The 13,824-nt window shown below is 44.6% G+C and overlaps 2 protein-coding genes across 2 annotated transcripts; one reads left to right on the top strand and one right to left on the bottom strand.

Annotated features, from left to right (window-relative positions):
- Positions 1 to 3,686: 3,686 nt before the first annotated feature.
- On the top strand, positions 3,687 to 8,862 carry LOC123454083 (histone H3). Its single transcript, XM_045132203.1, has 2 exons — positions 3,687 to 4,113; positions 8,760 to 8,862. The coding sequence occupies exon 1, from the start codon at positions 3,687 to 3,689 to the stop codon at positions 4,095 to 4,097; it is 411 nt and encodes a 136-aa protein (XP_044988138.1). The 3' UTR covers positions 4,098 to 4,113; positions 8,760 to 8,862.
- Positions 8,863 to 12,136: 3,274 nt separating this feature from the next.
- On the bottom strand, positions 12,137 to 12,904 carry LOC101617764 (histone H1.3). Its single transcript, XM_004670835.2, has one exon. It carries the CDS (start codon positions 12,902 to 12,904, stop codon positions 12,239 to 12,241), a length of 666 nt encoding a protein of 221 aa, XP_004670892.1. The 3' UTR covers positions 12,137 to 12,238.
- Between the last annotated feature and the right edge of the window lie 920 nt (positions 12,905 to 13,824).

Below are 13,824 nucleotides of genomic sequence, written 5' to 3'. Positions count from 1 at the left end.
GCCACAAACAAAGGCCCTTTTCAGGGCCGCCACTTTTTCACACAAAAGCTGAGCACTGGTTACTGTCTGTGGGTCTCACTGGGCTGAAGGTTTGTTACCGCTTTCTGTATCGTAAATGGAGGATCAGGTCATCTGAGTGGTAGCATCAGTTAAAGAGGAACTTAAACTGAGCGTAGGAACACAAAACCCGAGAGAAAGCTTAACTAAGTTGAAGTCATTTTGAGTATTCAGATAAACCAAAACACTATGAATCTGTATTCACATGGTGCCTTTCACCTAAGACTTCTAGGGTTACTCTGATCCTTAACCTAAATGTTGGTAATTTGCGGAGCCCAGTACAAGAGATGAGATCTGAATCCTGCAGCATATCTAATTGTGCCTACAGGGCCCAAATTGAAGAAACACTGGGAAATAAAGCAGTGAACTCTTAAGCATTTTCTAGGAACTCAGAGACTTCCAGCTAAGATTGCAAAAGAACAGTCCTGCAAAAGTACCGGCTTTTTGTTTGTTTTATGTTGGATTTAACACTAGTCAAGTCTGACCTGGAGTTGTCCTATATGTTGTCTCAGGGTGGCCTCGAACTCATGCTGATCCTCCTACTTCTGCTCCCAAGTGCAGGGACTAAAGGCATACGCCACCATGGCGGGCCAAACTAAGTTTAGTTTCTACAAACTACTTTTTTAAGGGCTAATCTTATGCTTTTCCACCAGGTAAGTATACCGATATACCTTACCAAGCAGCGAGGGGAAAATTAAGCCATACCTAGACCCATAGAAATTGTAGGGTGGAGCACGTGTGTCGTTGAAAACCACTGAATTTGATGTAATGCTATTCATAATACATAACTAGCATCATGATCTAAATATCATATGTAGTTTTCACAGATATGTAGTATCTGTGAAAGTAAGAGAATATAGGCACTCCAGGGACTCTTCAAGAAAGTGCTGTTCTTTTTCTTTTTATTTTCTTTTTATTTCTAAGTGCTTTTAAACCTCACAGCGAGCTCCCCAGCCCATCTTTTGCTTTTAAACCTCACAGCGAGCTCCCCAGCCCATCTTTTCCAGCAAAAATGAAAATCTTTTAAGTAATGGAAGATTTACATGTTGAATGATACACCCTATTATGGAAACATTGTGTTACGCAATTGTGCTAATCTCTAAAAAATATAGCTGCATTAAAGCTATCACAAATAGGTTGTTTTGGAGGTCATTCTAATACCAAGATTTTAAGTATTCAAATTTGCTCAAAGCACAATGCTTCTATATCTAGGCCATTGCATTTAGGACACAAATAGTGCATTTTAAAAAGCAGAAAGATGTATCTCAGGACCATCTCCCGCCCCATCACTATCTCCTAAAGGAAAACATCTCCCAGCACTAACTGAAGATGAGAAATACAAAAATTAAAATAAAAGCAAGCCAAAATCAGGGCGTGACAGCCTAGAGCAGCAATATGCGGAGGAGACATTAGAGCAGTGTCCAACGGAGCTGAAAGTATGGTGCACATCACCACGCTCAGTTCTGGTTTTCAATTTTCAAAGTACATGCAATTACATCATCAGCACTATAACTAAAAGTGCCAAATCACAACTTAAGCACTAGGCAACTTTGAACTCCACAACTCCACAGGTAGTCACTTTAAAGGTTACAAATTTAAATACTGGAGATTATGATCGTCTGACGACCACTGTTTAAAGGTTAAATTCAAGTGCTAAAAATCAATATATTGCAGGGCATGGTAGTGCATGCCTTCAATTCAAGCACTTTGAAGAAACTCTGTAAATTCGAGGCCAGCTTCGAGCTGTTAAATGCATTCCAGGTCAGTCTGGGATAGAGTGAGATCTTACCGCAAAAAAGACAAAAAAAAAAAAAAATTAAAAAAAAAAAATGCCCGAGATGACAAAGTTAATTCCAGGCAGGTCAGCCTGGACCAGAATGAGACCCTACCTCGAATAACCAAAAAAAAGGGGGGGGAGTAATACAAAAACGTTTTAGAAACTTGCCATGTGCCCAATCAGATATTAAAGTTTTCCCTGGATGGAAGAGAAAGTTGAAATAAACCACAACCATCTTGTGTTTTGAACTAGGCTTTACTTATAAACGAAGAAATATATTTATAAAACACAATGGAATATCTTAACATTATTACAAGATTATAGGTTTCCTTGCCAGTTCAAAAATATGGTGTGCCAATAAACCTATACTTTTTGGGTGTCTCCAGATTCTTGTCTTTGAAAGTCAAGGAATGAAATCTACAGATAAGATTCAGAAAGGTTTTATTATAGCTTAAAGCATTAGAGAAAGGAGCGCTTAAGGGAAGGAAACACCTACAACCTATCCCTAACCTCTGGTCCAAGAAATCCAAAGGGGGTTTGAGAAGACCAACTGAAGACTCAGGGTGGGGATCTTTATGATTCCCAATGGATGATCTAGCCAAATCCTGACTTAAAGTGACTCTGGGGTCAGGACTTCTGGAAAAGGGCAATGTTCCCAGAAATCTTAGTTATTTAGGAAGGACCTTCTTGGCGAGTGGAAGTACCCCCTAAAGAGGTAGGAATAAGGAAAGCACTTTCTAAAATTTCAAAATAGTGTAATAATCTAGATTTTTCCCTTATGGGAATAAGGACATTTCATCATTTAGCCAAGAGAATACTGTCCACTTTGGGCCCCTGTCATTACTAAGATGCCTGAACATGACAATGCACCAGGCAGCAGTGGGTTTGAAAAGACGTCAGAAAAGAGGCCTAGGGGGGAACTTGGGTTTGGAAGTCGGAACCGCAATAACAACCACAGCCTAACAGGAATTCCTGGAAACCTTCCTTCACCCAGGTCTTGTATACAAGAGAAATATGCAAACGAAGACTTGCAGGTCTAGACTCTGATTTGGACCACAGTAGATTGACAGTATGTAAATTAGTAACTCCAGAACGATATTTTTAATCGTCTTGGGGGAAAAATGAACACTAACGGGGTATCAAATATTGGTGAACAAAACACAGTAGTGAATTTAGTCCCTGTGGACTCTATTAACTACTTTAATCCTGGGGATTTGAATTTAGGTAGTTATGATTGCACGACAAGCCATCTCCCCAAACCAGCGCAGAGAACTGGTTTTTTCATTGGAAAAGGAGGAAACTGCCGTGTCTGAACCTGAAAAGAACAGGAATTCTGCTGTCTAGGCGAGAGCACCTCAGCACTGCGTCCCAAACGTGCAGACTAGTTCCACCACTCCGACAGGAATCCCAAGACGCGGCGCCCCCAGTGGCGGTGTGAGAAACAGGAGACCGTCGCCATCTTTTACGGAGGCACATAGCAAAAGCTTTCAAGTTGTGTCCATACCAAAATCCAGTATTCAAAACACGCAACAAGGCTAAAGCCTCCTCTTGCGTCGAAACTGATCTTCACAAAACAAGAAACCCAAGCATATTGGAATTTCGCTGCACCTAACGGGAACGAAGCGCGTAAGATTTTTGCAAGGGCAGGATGACAGCTGAGGTTGACCAATCAGAAGCGGATTTGAAAGAATTAACCAATCATAACTCTCGAGGGCCACTTCCGGGTTTGGGAACCGGAAGACAGGGTGACAGTGAGCCCAATCCAATCAGAGCAACTCAGTGCCGGTATAAATACAGGGGCCAGCCGCGCAATCTCCAACCCCACATCCTCCGGGTCTTTCTCTCTCCTGCCATGGCCCGCACGAAGCAGACGGCGCGCAAGTCCACGGGCGGCAAGGCCCCGCGCAAGCAGCTGGCCACCAAGGCGGCCCGCAAGAGCGCGCCGGCCACGGGCGGCGTGAAGAAGCCGCACCGCTACCGGCCCGGCACCGTGGCGCTGCGCGAGATCCGCCGCTACCAGAAGTCCACCGAGCTGCTGATCCGCAAGCTGCCGTTCCAGCGGCTGGTGCGCGAGATCGCGCAGGACTTCAAGACGGACCTGCGCTTCCAGAGCTCGGCCGTGATGGCGCTGCAGGAGGCGAGCGAGGCCTACCTGGTGGGGCTGTTCGAGGACACCAACCTGTGCGCCATCCACGCCAAGAGGGTCACCATCATGCCCAAGGACATCCAGCTGGCGCGCCGCATCCGTGGCGAGAGGGCCTAAACGATCTTCCCTGACGGTCAGAATCCGACACAAAGGCTCTTTTCAGAGCCAACTCCTTCCTCTTTAAGGTGCTGTGACTCTACCACGCAATGTAGCAAATTTCATTGGTACGGAGAGACCTTACACGTGGTATAAAGGTTAGCATCAGTAACGAAAATGGGTACTGAGTCAATGCTCACCACTTACGGTTTTGGAGGCAGGTGCTACTGTACCCACAAGGCAGTGAGCACCATCAATTTCCAATCTTTTATTGGCTGTATATGACATGTATTTCGCTGTGTTTGACCTTAAAAGTCAAACACTGGATAAATACGCTGGTTAAAGTAAGGTGTTTTGAGAATTGATTAAAGAAAGATATTCCTTTAAGTATAGCAGTTTGTAGACAAGTTATTTCAGCCTTATGTGCCTGCTTGTATGGGCACAAGATAAAATTTAAAAAATTGGTTGGAGACATGGCTCTGCATAAAGGCGCCCTGCCAAGACTGATGGCCTATGCTCCATTTTCCAATATGCTCATGAAGTGTAAAAGTGGAACGTGGATCTGAAGTTAGGTATGTAGTGGCAGGAGGCCATTGATACACCCTACTTTTGTCTTTTCTGTCTCAAATCAGTAATGACGTAAGTAAAAACACCCTGCAGAAAGCCCTAGCAGTAGCTGACAAGGGGTGTTCTCACCCCAAACTGTCTCCCATAACGAGGGATAGCAATTAGGATTTCTTTTCCCTGAAGCTGAGAAACCACGGAGAGTTGTTCCCCAGTGCAAGTATAGGAAGGCCTAAGTCTGGTCATCTCACTTTTCTAACCTCCTTAGATTGTATGGTGTTATGGAGTCAATCCTACCCCATACCCAGGAAGAAGGAATGACGGCCCATGAACAGAGAGGCCTTGCTGGCTTTCCTCACAACTCAGCCTACAATTGTTAAATGATCCACTTCCTCCAGTCGCATTTCGTATTCATACTTCATGGAACCTGAACACAAAAAGTACAAATTACCTCACATTTGGAGGTCTCACATTGAAGGTTCCAATGAAAATCAGATGAATTGGTTAAGCTGTTCTCATTCAAATCTTTGTTTATCTGGGTATCCGACATAACTTGACAGAACACATAACTTTTTTTGGAAAAGTATGAAATGTGTATGTATGATTCATGGCTTTGTGAAAATTCCAGATAATTTTTTTTTTAAATACAATTGTTTACTTATTTCTCAGAGAGAGAACGGGCACACCAGGGCCTTCAGACACTGCAAAATAACTCCAGATGCATGTGCCCCCTTGTGCATCTGGCTTACGTGGCTCCTGTAGAATCGAACCTGAATCCTTTGGCTTTGCAGGCAAATGCCTTAACCACTAAGCCATCTCTCCAGCCCAAGCTAAATTTTAATGAAAGAAAAATGGAAGTACCATTATGTTGTTTCTCCAAATCCTCTCTACCCTAACAACCTATAGTAAATATTTACATTTCATACCTGTAAATTTTTGCTCCAAAAGGTGTAAACATTTTGTTACTGGCATGCTTCAGCTGGAAAGAATAATGAGCCATGGGGAGAAGGGTCAAGAATACTAGGAAAACCTATTACTGGGGTTGGGGAGATAGCTCACTGCTCAAAGATGGTTGCTTGCAAAGTGTACCAAGCTGATTCCGCAGTACCCATGTAAAGCCAGATGTACAAAGTGGAACATGTGTCTGAAAATTCTTTGCAGGAGCAAGAGACCCTGGCATCCCAATTCATTCATTGTCTATATCTATATCATCTATATCTATCGAGAGAGAGAGAGCCAGCCTTGAAATCATGGTGAGCCTCCTACCTCTGCCACCCTAGTTCTGGGATCAAAGGTATATGCCACCATGCCTAGCTCAACTGGTATATTTTGTTTCTCTGGAAATACCAGAATTAAGGGAAAGTAGGGGAGAGAGTAGACTTGAAAAACTGACAAGGAAACAGTGAAATCATCCATGCAACTCAGTCAAGGCTGACCTCAAATTAATGATCCTGAGTCTCTCTAGTGCCATGATTATAAACATGAACCATCACCCTTGATTAAAGCATGGCTTTCAGTAAGGCGTAGGTATGCTGAGGCTTCACCACCTTAATTCTGTCAGCTTTGCTGAGGTAAATTTTTAAATTTTCTTTTTAATGTCCAAGAAGGGAGACTGGGTATGCTCTATAATGAGGACATCATTCATCTCTAGTCAGTTATACCAAGTTGCTCATGACCAAACTTAAATGCAATAATTACTTGCAAAGTGAATACTTAAGCAAGTTCTAATTCCCATGTGAAGGAATGTCTGTACAAGGCACAGGAATACAAGAGGAAGTGACACTATGTACACCATGTGGAATCGTCATGTCAGATCCGGTTCAGTATTCTAAAGCCTTATGTATTAACTAGCTCACAAGAGGCCCAAAACAGTAAAATAAAGCCCTACTTCTTTAATAATAAAGCCCTACTTCTTTAATAAAGCCTAAGAAGGAACTAAAAAAAATCTCTGCTCTTCTTCCATGAGGGGTGGGAGCAGTCTGAGGACAGAGAGTGAGCATCAAGTAATGCATTCTTCATGTCTGATCATTGAATCTCTTTTTAAAGAAACAGTTTAAAAAGAAAACAAAAGCCGGGCACAGTGGCACACACCTTTAATCCCAGCACTGGGGAGGCAGAGGTAGGAGGATCGCCATGAGTTTGAGGCCACCCTGAGATTCCATAATAAATTCCAGGTCAGCCAGGGCTAGAGTGAGACCCTACCTCAAAAAAAAGAAAGGAAGGAAGAAAGGAAGAGAGAAAGAAAGAAAGAAAGAAAACAAGATTTTGGATGGAGGCAGAGCAACCAGCTCCATAACCTGGTTTCTAAGCCTAAATGGGGGCTTAGCTAAGTCACAAGGGCAGTTCCAGGTTTAATCTTTCCATTAGCGTTAATTCTAGGAAAGGAGAACTACTTTCTATGGAGGCACTCAGGTTGAGTTTAAGAAAAAAAAAACAGATCTAGAATGGTCCATTAGCAAGAAGTGACGCGAAGGAAGATTCTCCCTTGACCTCTAGCAAAGTGGCAAGGGCAGTCTCAAGAACGTCTCTGTCAGCCTCTTTCTCTATCTCACATAAATAAATGAATAATACATTTAAAAAAAAAGAATACACTGGCTCCTTTAAAAGAATTACTTTTTGCCCTATGTCAAAAAGCAAAACAAAAAAAATTATTCAATTTATTTATTTGAGAAAGAAAGAGAAAGAGGCAGACACAGAGAGAGAGAGAGAGAGAGAGCAAATGGGCACACCAGGACCTCCAACCTCTGCAAATCAACTCCAGACACATGTGCCACCTTATGCATCTCGTTTACATGGTCATAGGGAACTAAAACTGGATCATTTGGCCTTGCAGGCAAGTGCCTTAGTTCACACATAGAGAGGACAGTCAATATTAAGGAAGCAAAAGATATTCCAAGATAATGTGGGTCTAGATTTGTAACAGTCCAACTCTCTATAACCCAAAATTTTAATCAGCCACCAATGAAGAATCTCTTAACAGAGGTGTGTAAATGCTCTGGCACATTCAATTCACAAACAAAATAGTATTAACACAAAAACCAGATTTATTTTTGTTGTCCTTGTTGTTTCTCAAGGTAGGGTCTCACAGTAGCCCAGGGTATACTTGAATTCACAATCCTTCTACCTCTTGCTCCCCAGTGCTAGAGGCATGGGTTACCACACCTTGTCAAAAACAAGTGTTTTAACTCATCCTATTGTCAGTGAGTTACACTGAGGCCTAATTGAGGTCATGATATATAAGGTCATTACAAATCTTAAAGAATTTGAGAATAGGTACAGGGGAGTTGGATCAGTAGTTAAAGGCACTTACTTGCTTGTGAGGCTGTTTAGGGTGAATGGGCCCCAAAAGTAAAAAAGCAGCAATGTCCTTGTTCTTGACCTTGAAGTCTCCACTTTGATACAGATCAGAGAAGACTCTGGCTTCTCCTTATTAATATCTTGCCTCTAGGCAAGATCCCAAGATCTGTTTCTATATAAACAACCTGAGCACCTCTCTGGAAAGGAACATGGTTTAAATGTGATCCAGACCTTGTGGTTGGTTAAGCTCAGTACCAAATCACAGCATCATGGCTGGATAGCTCAGCACCCATTCAGAATCTATGAATGACCTCAGTTGGGTCACAATACAGGCTTGCCCCCGCTCACCTCCTTCCCTCTCTAAAGTCTCTCTGACCCTTACATCGTGATCTATGGATTTTAATTCTTTAAGTTCAAGGATGCAGGGTATCCCAAAATTCCTGTTTCAATTGCAAAGCCTGCCAATCCTGGTTCAAATTCCCCAGTACCCACATAAATGAAATATACAAATTCTGGCTTTCATTTGCAATAGCAAGAGGTCCAAGCTTCCTCTCCCTTCCCCAACACTTTCAAATAGATAAAAGTATTAAAAAAAAGAAGAAGAAGAAGAAGAAGAAGAAGAAGCCGGGACTGGACAGCACACGTCTTTAATCTCAACACTCCAGAGGTAGAGGTAGGAGGATCACTGTGAGCATAGAATTCACATAGTTAATTCCAGATCAACCTGGACTAGCATGAGACCCTACCTTATAGTTTCAGGTACTCAAGGATCCACTATTAAAACTTCAAAAGGATTTTTTTCTTTCTTTCTTTTTTAGAGAGAGAATGGGCACACCAGCCCCTCTAGACACTGCAAAGGAACTACACCCCATGCGCTACACCCCATGGCATCTGGTATTCATGAGTACTGGGGAATTGAACCTGGGTCCTTAAGCTTTGCAGGCAAGTGCTTTAACCACTAGCAACCTCTCCAGCCCCCAAGGGATTTTTTTTTTTTTTTTGGTGGCGATGGGGGAAGGGGATTTACAAGGTAGGGTGTCACTCCAGTCCAGGCTGACCTGGAATTCACTATGTAGTCTCAGGGTGGCCTCCAACTCACATTGATCCTCCTACCTCTGCCTCCCCCGTGCTGAGAATAAGGTGTACGCCATCAAACCCAGCTCCCCAAAGGATTTTTAAATCACTTACTGCATGTTCTCTCATTTGCCAAACCACCTAAAGCATTTGGAAAATGCTATGTGAAAGGAATGGGATGATTCTTCTGTGCAATGCAGGTGTTTACTGCTACCTAGGAATGTAATGATCCCTCTGTTTATTGTTACCTAAGGAATGGGATGATCCCTCTGTGCAAACTACCATGACCTCCCTGCATCTTTGTGATTACATAGCATAGAATTTCTTTCCTCAGTCTACCTATGTGACCTTTGTAATCTTGTGACATCCTGTAATACCCCCCCCCCTTGCTTAACAGTGTGTAATTTTGTGATTTTACTCCCAATCCTGTTTTTACTATAAACATCATGTGGTTTTTTCCAATTAAAGCTGACAATGCCCAACAGATCATGGCTGCCTCTTAAGATCCTGAGCTCTGGGATATAGAACTGCCGCACAAGCTTTCCTCTTTTTCTTTCTTTTTACCCAATAAAATTTTGCCTCACATTCTGTAAGTCAATGATCTTGTGCAACACCAGACCCCATAACACATTCTCATAGCAAGAAGGGATTTGTGGTGTTGTCTTCCCTAGAAAGAAGAAATTATGAACTCAAGTGTGTTTTGAAGAAATAAGATTCCTGCTGAAAGTTAGGTATGTTTCCCTTTTTTATTTATTTTTGTTGTTGTTCTTAAATCACGAAGGAGTGACCTTTATTTGAAGGCAGAACACCCTATTTGGGAGTTGTATATAATCTGTAAAAAATAGAGATAAAAACGTTTTTTGTTTGTTTTTAAAGAGGAAAAACAAAAAAGAAAAAGGTCTCAGGGGGCTGGAGAAATGGCTTAGCGGTTAAGCGCTTACCTGTGAAGCCTAAGAACCCCAGTTGGAGGCCCGATTCCCCAAGACCCATGTTAGCCAGATGCACAAAGGGGCGTACGCATTTGCAGTGTCTGGAAGCCCTGGTGCACCCTCCCCTCTCCCTCTCTCTCTCTCTCTCTCTCTCTCTCTCTCTCTCTCTCTTTCTCTCTCTCTCTCTCTGTTGCTCTCAAATAAATAAAAATAATTAAAAAAAAAAAAGAAGAAGGGGAGGGAGGGTGGTAGGTCCTGGGGAGAGAGGGTCAGGCCACATAGGGAAACACAACAGCAGTCCCTCATTAAGGGACTCATTAAGGGGCAGAACCAGACCCTTCAGCTCCACCACCTGGCTGGGTATTGAGCTGGTCAGCCTGGGCTGGCAGGTCAGTGCCAACAGGCATGTTGGAGGCCCCAGCCCAGCCGATAGGCTGTTGTCCTCAAACTTTAGCATCACCAGGTAACATTCATTCCAGTGTAGAATACAAGGAAATCTTACAGCGCTGGGTAATCCGCCCCAGGACAGGGAAAAGAAGGGAGCCAGCGTCTTCATTCTGGCCCTTGCCCTTGTCTTGTTGGACTTTGAGGTGTCATAGAGGCTAGCGTCATTCAACAGCATGACGGAGGCCTCCACAGGCTATTTACTTTTTCTTAATTAAAAATATTAGCACGAGCCGGGCGTGGTAATCCCAGCACTTGGAAGGCAGAGGTAGGAGGATCACCACCCTAAGAATACGTAGAGAATTCCAGGTCAGCCTGAGCTAGAGCAAAAAGAGACTCTAGCTCGCTTAAAGCATATATATATATATATATATATGTATATATATATATATATATATGGATGTAAAAATTAATGACCTACTAGCTATTAAAGAGGATGTAAACAAGAGACATTTTCCTCTGCTCTGCATTGACACGTGTAGAAAATAAGTAATCAGGACCAGTCAGTAACATTTAAAGTGAGCATGACTTTTTAAAAAGGGGTTTCTCCTCTCTCTCTGGCGTGAAAGTCCTTCTTATCTCATTAAGAAACGTACTACCTTCGCTTCCTTTAAAGCAATAATTTTAAAAAACAATAATTAAAATAGTGCTGGAGATGGCTTAGCTGTTAATACGTTTGCCTACCAAAATCAAAGGATCCCGGTTCAACTCTCATGTGAGCCAAATAAATGCACGAGGGGGCTCATGCGTTTGAGTTCATTTGCAGAGGCTGGAGGACCATTATCTCTCTCACTCCCTCTCAAATAAAAATATACATGAAAAAAAAAAAACTAATAAAGCCCTGTCACGATGGCACATGCCTTCAGTCCTGGCACTAGAAACTAGGCTAAGTTTGCTGTGAATTTAAACGCATCCTGTGCGAGGCCAAGACCCTGTAACAAGTTTTAAAATACCTGGAGACATCAAGTCGCCTTCCTGAAATTCATTTTCTGGCCCAACATTAGAAATTATTCTACTTGCAAAGCATGCGACCTTCTCAATGTTTTCCTTGTTACCCTCACACTGCACTGCACTGCTCCCCAAATAAAGGGGTACACTCACCCTGGCATCTAAACAGTCTTCCAGGAACTGGAGTCTATTATATGAAAAATGAAATTGCTGTCTCCTACTCCTTACCATCATTATTCGCAATATACAGGCAAATTTAGGGAGCATTCAAATACTGAGAAGTCTAAAAACACCAGAATGCGGGTAGGGAAGAGTATAACCCCAGTACTTTAAAGGAATTCGCAAATTGTTCAGTCTAGGCCCGATTATCACCCATCTATCCAGGATAAACTGGAAAAGTTACGAAATGCAAAACCTCCTCGGCTTCCCATGACCCATGAAGCAATGCACTATCTCCGCCCTGGACTGGCGACACGTCAGCACCCACGCAGGAATGAAGGGTCGTCAGGATTGGCTAAGACCGCTGGGCCAGGCCAGCCACAAGCTCTTCCTCCGGACTGCCTGGCGAATGCGGCTCGAACAGGCCTGGGCGCGAAAAATAAAATCTCATATCCTCCCAGCAAGCGGAAACAGGCGCGCCTTTAACCCAGGTACACATCTCAACCGGATAGGCGCAGACCCTCAATGCCACCACCATTCCAGCTCCCAGAACTGGGGATCCAAGGACCCCATGCACACTGATATGCAATAGTACCTCAGCATCTTAAATTCTCTTGCCATACTGCTCATCCTGATGCTGTAAAACATCTTTAGTTTTATTAAGTGTTAAGCTCTTTACAGGGAGATCTGTGGGTGGCTCTGAAAAGAGCCTTTTGAGATTCTTTCGAAGCATGGCATGCAGCCTTTTTACTTCTTCCGGGGAGCCGTCTTCTTGGCCTTGGTGACCTTTGGCTTGGAAGTTTTAGGCTTTGCAGCCTTCGGCTTGGGGGCCTTGGCCTTAGCTGGACTCTTGGCCGCCTTTTTTGCACCAGCAGCCTTGGGCTTCTTGGGGCTCTTGGCCACTTTCTTGGCCGCAGCACCTGCCGCGGGCTTCTTGGCCTTCTTCGGGGTCTTCTTGGCCACTTTCTTGGGGGTGGCGGCGCCCGTGGCTTTCTTGGGCTTCTTGGCCGCGCCCGCGGGCTTCTTGGCCTTGGCGGCGCCGGCTTTCTTGGCCTTGGGCTTGGCCTCGCCCGCCGCGGCCTTCTTGTTGAGCTTGAAGGAGCCGGAGGCGCCGGTGCCCTTGGTCTGCACCAGGGTGCCCTTGCTCACCAGGCTCTTGAGCCCCAGCTTGATGCGGCTGTTGTTCTTCTCCACGTCGTAGCCGGCGGCCGCCAGCGCCTTCTTGAGCGCGGCCAGCGACACCCCGCTGCGCTCCTTGGACGCGCCCACGGCCTTGACCAGCAGCTCGGACACGGGGGGACCCGCGGGCTTGCGCTTGGCTCCGGAGCCTGCAGCCTTTTTAGGCTTCTTCTTGACAGGTGTCTTCTCGGCGGGGGCCGGGGCGGCGGGGGCGGCGGGCGCGGTCTCCGACATGATGGGGATCCGGTCGAGGAAGCAAAACTAAAAGAAAAAAAAAGGAAAAGGAAGAGGGAAAGAAAGGTGCAGCTGTACCACAGAGAGCAGCGTGCGGTCGGCGCCGCGGCCCGGGGTTTATATAGAGCGGCGCTGCGTGGTGATTGGTTCGTGCGCCCTGCGCCGCGCCGCCGGCGAGCAGATCCTCCGCCCTGCCTGGTGGCTGTGTTTGTTGCCGCTTGTAAAAGGACAAAAAGAGGAAAAATGGGCACACGGAATCATCGGGGACTTGGGCAGAACGGATCCGAGAGGCTTTAGGCGTCATCCTTGCTGTTTTGCCCACACCTACCTCCGAAACCCGCACCCTGAAACTTGTCTCATTCCCCCAACTCTCTTCCAAACTTCGCTCTCACCGTGACAACTTTCGGGTTTTCCTTAAAAATACTGTTTCTCTCGGCACCGTTCGCACATCTTTTGGGCAGGACCCGGTTCTGCACACTCTTATCTTGTCCAGAGGACATAAAGCAACTCGTTTCTACTGGAAGGTCTAGGAAAATTCGGGTTTTTCGCGGAAGCAATAGCACAGGCACTCCCTGGAGCTGTTTGCACCAAACCCTAGACATTGGCACAGTAGAACAGAATGGCCTGTGTGCCGGAGGGATGGGTAGTTGAGAAAAGGTCGGTTGTTTTTTAAGATATCGGGGATGACAGTGAGTTATGTTGAGCTTCATTCCCGTGTTTTAGTGACTTAGACGTTTTGAGGAGATTAGGGTGATGGCGAACCATCCTTCCTTAGATCAGCATCTCGGGCCATATTCTCAGACCTATTCTGGGAATTAGATACTTTATTCCATTTACAAAATTCTTTAAGGATAAATCGTACAGGAATATAGCTGCAGGACTATGTCATTTTACCAAGTGTGCGCTGAAGGATATGTGTC

This window comes from Jaculus jaculus, chromosome 13 (genome assembly GCF_020740685.1).
Source record: "Jaculus jaculus isolate mJacJac1 chromosome 13, mJacJac1.mat.Y.cur, whole genome shotgun sequence".
NCBI lineage: Eukaryota > Metazoa > Chordata > Mammalia > Rodentia > Dipodidae > Jaculus > Jaculus jaculus.
The sequence above is the reverse complement of the archived record's forward strand: the minus strand, read 5'-3'. Positions and strand labels throughout refer to the sequence as shown.